We start from the raw sequence: 8,695 nt of genomic DNA, 5'->3' as shown, positions 1-8,695 counted from the left end.
ATTATTTTTAATATGAATTAAAAATACGTCCCTACTCTCTATTTAGTGCACTTCGCAAGGGTTGAACTTTTAGCACATGCCCCATTATTTTAATGCCTAAGCAGTGCACTGTGTTGGAATTAGGGAACCATTTTATATTTAGATTAAGAAGGTTTTGAATATAAAGCGGTACACAATTTTCTGCCCAGTTTAGTCATTGTGAAGTCCACCCATTATCTAGGATAAAACACCGAGGAGGGGCTAGGGGAAGTAAGCAGGGCTCTTTTCTTGTGGAATGTAACTGACCCTCGTCACTCCTCCCCTTCACTGTTTTTATGGAGAAACCCGACCGGAAACGTATTGCATGGAATTGCAAACAAAAGTGCGTCACTCGCTGTGCTCCGGGAGCTGCGGTAGACGGTACTTTAGTTCAGCAGAGACGATAATAACACGCTGATAGAATATATATATAATATAACCCACTCGTTTCTGCACTGAAAAGATGGTGAAGATAGCGTTTAATTCTGCTCTGGCGCAGAAGGCTCTGGGGAAAGACGCGCTGGTCTCCGAGAAGGTGAGCGTCAGGCGGAGGCATTTAACTCGGGCCTAACCGGCGACATTACAGTTCAAACATAAACACAGACAAATATAGCTTATATTCACAATGAAAATGTGTTTCAGAGCTCATCACGTGGTTATGTATACGCTTGGAGATGGACTTGCTTTCAGCAGAGTCAGAGGTTGTAAAGGCTGAAAAGATAAGAGATTAATCCGTGTTTTTGGGCTCCATTTTAAACCGCTGCCAGCTGTTAACGGTGAAGCGCTTCTGAGTCTAACGGTTAACTGAGGCGTTTTAGAGACGGCATACACAGTTCACTGAAGTGGGCTTTCTGCGTTCAGTACCGCATTTGCAAAACAATGTTAGGCCATTTAAAGTGTGTCGTTTGTTTGTTTGGTAGATTGAAAGTTAAGTCCTTATTTAGATAATGAAGTGGGTATTTTTTCCCGAAATAAAACCAGTATTGTAAAAGATGAATCTACAATGTCGATATTTAAAGAATGAATTCTATAATCTAGTTAAACAATAAAGTCCTTATTTAGGTAATGCTGTGTGTAGTTCAGTATGTAGAGAACTATACCTGCTGTTTGGGAATTAAGTTATAATTTCTATAAAGAATTCTGCAGTTCAATGATTATTTCAGGAATAATATTTCAACATTAGGTCAAGTCCCTGTATAGATAACAAGCTGCTGTTGATGTGCAGGATGAATGATTAATTGTTAAGCATGCACGTGCACAGATTGACCCCTAGTGGCGCTCAATCACCAGCCCTTTGGCCCTGGATGACAAAAGCGCCCTTTCTGCTGGAGAAAGCGTTTTGATATCTGACGGGCATTTATTTGAGTTCTTCAAGCTCCCTCCTCCTCCTCCTCCTCCCCCGGTCATCACTCTTGGACTCATGAGCACTCAAATCGCTGCTCCTCACCGCTCCTCTGACCCGCAGCATCACACAGACCGGTGATGACCGTGTTAGTGCAGACCCTGACGACGTTTGGTGCAAAATTAACTACGTTTCCTTTTAAAGAGGAAAAAAATGCGTGGCATTTAGGCACCCCCTGCGCTCATCTAAACCCCTAAAATCGAAATGTTTGAAACTCATAAAGGGTGATGCCTCATTTTGGATCATTTTACGCAAAATACTGTATTTTAGTGGATATAATGGCACTTTATTCCCATATTTATTATCAGATTATTTATTTGTTTATTATTTTTTCACCTGTGTATTCTCAGACAATTACTACATTAATTTCTGTTGTGATCCAGAGGTGGGTACGGTGTGCAGCACTGAAATGCATTTTGATTTATGTAAATTTTTGGGTGTGTATTTGTTTTTGTGTAGGATCCAGAGACTGGTTCAGTGTACAGCAATGAGAGCTCCACAGGCCGCTGTCTGCTCACTCTACTAGGTCTTGCCTTCATCTTGTCAGGCCTCATCGTCGGAGGTGCCTGTATTTACCGCTATTTCACCCCGAAGGTAAATATCTGAGCACCAGTTATGATGATTCAGTCATTCATTTTATGTAACACTTACACTAGTGATGTGAATTTCGGCTCTTTTTGGGGAGCCGGCTCTTTTGGCTCGGCTCTTCATAAAGAACCGGCTCTTTCGGCTCCTAAATGGCTCTTTGTTTTACCACTTATTTTCACTGGTACAGAACAATATTACCTACATTTTACATGACTATATGGACAAAATATTATTGTTCAATATTAAAAATAATAAATAGTGTTGTAATGGCCAATTGTTTTTATGGCTGTCTTGTAATAACTCACTGATTGCACTCACACATTCACTTGTATAAATAACTGGATTTTTATTTAAACACCTTCATAAAAAATCTCTTGTAAACTCTGAAATATAGCCAATGGAAAATAGCTTATTAAATTAAATAATCATCGATTTCTGGGTAATAAAATAAACAAATACTCTGCAAAGTGCAAAACAGCAGCATTCAATGGAAGTGCTTAAAACAACCACAACTGTCAACAAACATTTAACTGATTTAACATTTTCTTCAACTATGTTTTGGAAGGCAGATTGGCATTCAGGAAAACCAAGTGTCTCAGCTCGGAGGGGTTGATTCGGTTTTTTCTCTCTGTTAATATCTGCCCAGTTTTTGAAAAGATCCTTTCAGAGGGTACTGATGTCGCTACAATACACAGTCGCCCTGCCATCACCTTGACTAGCCGTGGGTAAACTGAGGCCTTTGAATGGTCTTCTTTTGCTTGTTGTTCTCTGATTGGTTGAATGACAAGCCTTAGAAAAAAATGGCTCGGTCTTAGACGGGAACCGGCTCTCATCGTTCACATAAAAGAGCCGGCTCTTTGAACCGGTTCGTTCGCGACCAACACATCACTAACTTGCGCCTACTACTTTATAGAAAAAAATCTTACATTTCTTATTTGTTTTATATTATTAATATTTATTTACTGTGAATATATATACTTTATATATGTATATATATGTATATAACTTTATACAAGCACCACGCTTACTGAGAAGGCATTACTTTAAATATATATAAAATTATCTTAGGTGCCTAAGATTTCTGCACAGTACTGTATGTTGACAGTTGTAGATCATTTACCTGTATGTGCACATCACCCATTCCATGGGCATTGATGAACCTCCGTGACATGATGGATGTTTGCTTTTTACATGTTTAGCTGATAACAGTCAGGATGTTCCCTTTCATCTGACCACAGAACTTGTTTCCACAGTTTTTCACATGAACTGAGGTGAGCTTGACTCCAGAGAAGTCTGCAGTGTTTCTGCATAGAACTGATGTATGACTCTGTGTCTATGTTCTGAATATTTTCACAATATTATGTACAGTAATTGGTGAAAGAGTTAACATGTTTGCAGTCTTGCATTGAAAATGTTCTGTTAGAATGGTGTGACAGTTCTCTTGTGAAGTTGGACAAATGCCCTGTAGTGGATTGGAGCTCAGTCCTGGCTGTTTTCTTGCCTCGTGCTCAGTGATTCTGGGTAGGCTCTGGACCCACAATGGCCCTAAACTGGATATAAGCAGTTATAGACAACGCAATAATGAATGACTGAGTTTGGCGTAATGATTAGCCACATCCTATCTTAGATGCTCCATTAAATTAAGGTTCTAGAATATTAACAAATCACAGATATTTTACAAAATGATTCCAAAAATATTTTTTTTCCAACTTTTCGGTATGTCTTAAGTTTTTACTTTTCTCTCTGGGAAGTGAGGAATGTGTCCAAAGCACAACTGTCGTTACAAAATCTTTTTCCACATGTTCGCACTTCCTCCTGGGAGGTCCCTACATTTATTTTAGAATGGTGCTCATAGGAACCAGTGGGTGTGAAATGTACAACACGTTTATGGGCATTTTAATTACTTTAAAAACTATCAGTGAAAGCAGTTTTGTCTTCAGTGCATAACTGCGAGAAATGTGGAAAAAAAAGCTGCCACATCTGCCCTGAATTAATTTTTTAAAAAACTCTTGAGCTAATGCTTAGGTAGAATCAGAAATAAGTGTTTAAGGAATCAGGCAAAATATTCCTTACAATTTCCTGATGGCCTTCAGAGTATTCACTGTCTCTGCTCCCATCTCCCTCAATAGACTCTTAAAACCATACGTTAGCGCCCGCCCTCTCCGTTCCTCAAAGGAGCGCCAACTAACATGGCCAACCCCCCCGTACAGGTCAGTCGAGGCTATTCTCATCTCTGGTACCACGCTGGTGGAACGAGCTTCCAAGCACTATCAGAGCCACAGGAACCCTCTCCGCATTCAAGAAATCATTGAAAACCCAGCTCTTCCGAGAGTATCTTTTGCACTGAAAGTCTTTCTTTAATGCACTTATTACTTCCTGCATATTGCACTCAATGTAAGGTATTTTGTATTATTTGTGTTGTAGTTTGAATGTTAGAATGTTTGGATAAAAGCATCTGCCAAATGCATAAATGTAAATGTAAATTTCATGTAGTGTTATTTTGTGAGGTAGCTTTTAAAGGCATTAAGTAGAATGCCAACTCTGTGCACAATTCTGACCTGACAGGTTTCTCTAGAACTAAATGATTTACAAAGCCCATCTGCAAAAATTTGTTTACACCTTTTATACTTCAATTATGCAAATAAATATCTAAAAGAAATAAAATTGAGCTTGCAGGGGAGTTAATCTGGGTGAGTACGGTTTAAATAGTGCCCCCTGTTGTATGTAAAAATAACTAAGTATTAATGAGAGAAGCTGTTGCCTTAAACTCTTGTTTCCCCAAGTCAAAAATTGCAGCAATATTGGTACCCAGTTTAATAAATAAATATATAAATTATGATCCATTAGCACTCTAGTGTGTTTCTCTTCCCTCTCCTTGTTTCTCTCCTCACCTCGAAGAGAATGCATAAAACTTGAGGAGAACCGTGAACAGCTTTCTTGCTGTCATTTAACATGATAGTTTGTGTTTTGTCTGTATTTTCAACACTCAGTTTCTTGTTCTGTTTTGTTCTTGAAAGCAAAATGAATTGGCATGTGAACAAGCTACTCCAAAGAACTCTGCTTCCTCTTTTTACTTTCAGCTTTGGCCACTGCTACTGTGGTAGCAGTAGTTTGGTAATGTTACTCTGTTTGCATTTCAGAAACTGTACCATGGTTCCATGCAATTCACCGAAATGGACAGTGCCGATATGCCCATGGATGTGGAGCGGGAGCCTTACTACCTGCCTCGTATTGATGAGGACGTGGAGATCCACGACAACGTAGCCATCATTAATGTTCCTGCCCCTCGCTTTGGGGATGGGGACCCAGCTTACATTCTCCATGACTTTAAGAGGGTAAGTACTGCAGTTAAACTGCTAACTTCTCAACATGATGGTAGTTATATAAAGTCAGTTGTTGAAATGACCAGGAGTCGTATATCTAAGATCCTCAGAAGCTTGATTTTAGTGGCCTTTTATTATTATTATTATTATTATTATTATTATTATTATTATTTTCCTCCCCCCACCGCATTTGAGAAGTTGTGTTCTATATTCGTGCAGTGATTAATCAGCATGTTCATGCTGAAAGCACTAATCCTGAGCATATAAACAGTCAGCCAGTATTTACTGTAATCATTTTCTTATTTTTTCTACAAACAGAAGCAGACTGCTTACCTAGATCTGACCCTGAGGACGTGTTTTGTGATCCCTCTCAACACCTCAGTTGTGATGCCCCCTGAAGACATTATTTATCTGTTTATGCAGCTCATGGTATGTGTGGAGTCTTGTGGCTCAGAAACTTTTTTTAAATGTGGCTACAGTAGGGCTATTCATTCTTCCACATGCATGTGAAAGTACTGACTAATACAGTACAGAGTGGATGGATATTAGAAGGAAGGGGTTTTTTTTGTGATGAAGTCATTGTGTCATCCTGGAATATCTGTACTGTAGATGTCACATGAGTGTCCAAAAAAGGGTAATACAAGGCTTGTTTTTTTGTGTGTGTGTCTGTTCAGTCTGGACCTTACCAGACTTACTTGGTTCATGAGGATCTGGTGGTGACTGAACGCATTGATGACCTCACCTCTCTGGGTTATTACATTTACAATCTGTGTGAGGGCAAAGCCACCTACAAGATGCAGCGTCGCAGTGAGATTATGGGTAAATGACTTTCTTCTGTTTGGATGGTTTTGAAGCCTTTCCGTCGCTAACCTTGGGCATGTGTGTGCATGTATTGTTCAAGCTCAGTTTTACAGTGACATTAAACATAAAATTTTGTCAAATTAATAAAGCTTTAGCTTATACTGTGAATGTACTATCAGTCAAATTGTTATTGTTGTTATTTCATGGTGACAAAGATTTTAAAGTAGAAAAAGGGAGAAAAAAAGAAAGTTGTATAAAGACAAGCAGCTTTAAGTAAATTCAAATTATTCAAAGTTGTAATGTATTTTTGAGCAATTAAAAAAATGTACAGGAATATTAATGCTACAAAAAAAAATCCAGTCTCATTCTATTGTTACTAGCCTGGGCATGTTTCTTTACTGCCGTCTGCTGGAGAATTGTGTAGAAACTTTGGTGTATGAGAATAAATATTAATATTTATAACTGTATATTAAATATAATACTGTATATATTTGTAATTTTACAGGGAGGAGTTATGTAAATGTTTTTTGTTTTTGTTTTGTTTTTTTCCCCTCCCACAGGCATTCAGAAGCGCTCTGTGGAGGAGTGCTTCAAAATTCGCCACTTTGAGAACAGGTTTGTTACTGAAACCAAGATCTGCCGAGCCTGAGTGAGCAGGAAGTCAGGAGGGGACAGACATGACAACAGTGGAGCCTCCTCCCCCTCCCCCTCATTGCAGGGGAGGGTGAGGTGAGGGGAAATGAGCTGAGGTAGGGAGGGAGGGAGGGCTGAGAGGAAGTGGCCTGTCTTCCAACTCCTGCTGTAGTGCTTAGCTTAGGGTGGTTTGTATTTCAGAGCAACAGCAGACATTTCTCTTCTCCTTAGGTCCTAGTGACGTAGATCTCCTAAAGCATTTTGTGTAATTTCTAACAGCTTTTTCACCGTCCTCCATGGCTACCACCTACAGCCTCGGGGCTGCTATAACCTTGTTTTCAGTGCATTGGTTTTTCTCTCCCTGTGCTAGTCAAGATTTTTATGTGGATGAGTTTTTGTGTTGTATCCTAAATATCTTGTGCGTTTCATCCATGATGCGTTTTGACTATTAATGCTTTCTTGGCAGAAGTGAGTATTACTATTGAAGTACACAGTGACCAGCCTCTTCTCCTGGCTGTACTTTATTTCTTAATATTCCACAGTTCCACATGTGCCCATATGATGGCTAGCACTCTGATAGGTATGTGTTTTAACTGCTTTCCCTTTGTGTTCAATCGTTTGACTAACTGAACATATCATGTCACATGCGACCCATAACTCTTGGTGTACTGTATGTAGCATTGCTTATGGAAGAAAGCCTGTTCCCTGCTGATGCTCAAAATAGCCAATTGACAGCTTTCAAAGGCCAAGTTGTGGTATATTAAATTTATTATGGACATCTATAATGTCACAGACATTTCCCTGGCCAGACAATATGAAGAAATATTGTTGCTGTCTTGCAAACGTCTGTCTATTTTTGTTACTACGTTGCATAACTTAAAAATGCCCATATAACTTTGCACTTTGTTAAAATTTGAAATGATCTGAACTTCTCAAACAATTTTGTAATATTTAAATTGCATAATGAGCAAAGGGGTGGGGGGGTTGTTATTTTTTATTTATTATTTTTTTTTTTTTTTTTGGTCATGTGAAGTCACTTTGGTAATAACAAGGGATTGTTCCCACAGCAGTAAAAGTTCTCAGCTCAGCAGTGCAAGGTGCTTTATTTATTTGACCACATGAATATGCTTGTCCTAGCCAGAGCAGTTTCAGATGCAGAGCGGTCTAGCCTGGCCGTCTCTCTCTGCTTTTCTTCATCTACTCTCATCATACGAGCTCTGGATTGTGGCTCGTCTGTCACCGGCGTCCTCAGTGTAATCTCCCCAGAGCAGAGACCAGTGGTGTTAGTCATCACTCAACTGATCAGTTACTTGAATCCAGCCTCTGTTCATGCCTTTTTAATCTTTGAAAAGGGCTTTTAGATCTCACTCATCCACTGTTATTGGGATGCTACAAAGTGGTGTAAAAGCTAGAAGACCAGCAACATTCCCCTCAACTAATAATGTGGTGTGATTTCAAAAGCCTGGACATTGTTACTTATGGAGCAGCAGGAGATGCTGAATAGCGACTGGCTCGCAGATGGGTCATGCTGAAAATCTGTTTATGCAGGTCAATGTAAACATGCATTTGCTCAGTATTGCTGTAAATATTCCCGATGCTCCTGCGCCTGCCTCTTCCTGATGGGTTTCCCATTGTAACTTTGTTAATTCAAGAAAAATCCCACGGGAGACCATGTCTAATTTTGTTTGTTTGTTTGTTTTTCTTTTGTTGTTTATTTGGAATCTCCTGCATTGTAAACTAATTTATCGAGGATTTTGGAAAGTTCAGTAGTGTGACTGCGCTCTTAGAATGACAATCAAGACTGAAGCCTGTTGCTGTCTTCCTGCAGATCAACAGGCCTGAATGATGCTAAACTGTATTAAAGCACAATGAATTGCTGTCATGTTAAACTGCTGACTGAAACAGATTTTGTGCATCATCAAAATAAAAA

The 8,695-nt window shown here is 39.3% G+C and overlaps 1 protein-coding gene across 1 annotated transcript; it reads left to right on the top strand.

Annotated features, from left to right (window-relative positions):
* Positions 1 to 332: 332 nt before the first annotated feature.
* On the top strand, positions 333 to 8,695 carry LOC136673951 (integral membrane protein 2A-like). The gene is made up of 6 exons (XM_066649750.1): positions 333 to 553; positions 1,880 to 2,014; positions 5,149 to 5,343; positions 5,650 to 5,760; positions 6,006 to 6,150; positions 6,693 to 8,695. Exons 1-6 carry the CDS (start codon positions 482 to 484, stop codon positions 6,779 to 6,781), a joined length of 747 nt encoding a protein of 248 aa, XP_066505847.1. The 5' UTR covers positions 333 to 481; the 3' UTR covers positions 6,782 to 8,695.

This window comes from Hoplias malabaricus, chromosome 17 (genome assembly GCF_029633855.1).
Source record: "Hoplias malabaricus isolate fHopMal1 chromosome 17, fHopMal1.hap1, whole genome shotgun sequence".
NCBI lineage: Eukaryota > Metazoa > Chordata > Actinopteri > Characiformes > Erythrinidae > Hoplias > Hoplias malabaricus.
This window is presented reverse-complemented; position numbering and strand designations above follow the sequence as displayed.

Bases quoted from the DNA above. Each gene is read 5' to 3' on its own strand.
- LOC136673951 (XM_066649750.1), top strand. From the start codon at position 482: ATGGTGAAGATAGCGTTTAATTCTGCTCTGGCGCAGAAGGCTCTGGGG. The intron at 2,015-5,148 runs GTAAATATCTGA...TTTGCATTTCAG, and splicing joins ACCGCTATTTCACCCCGAAG to AAACTGTACCATGGTTCCAT. The intron at 5,344-5,649 runs GTAAGTACTGCA...TTCTACAAACAG, and splicing joins TTCTCCATGACTTTAAGAGG to AAGCAGACTGCTTACCTAGA.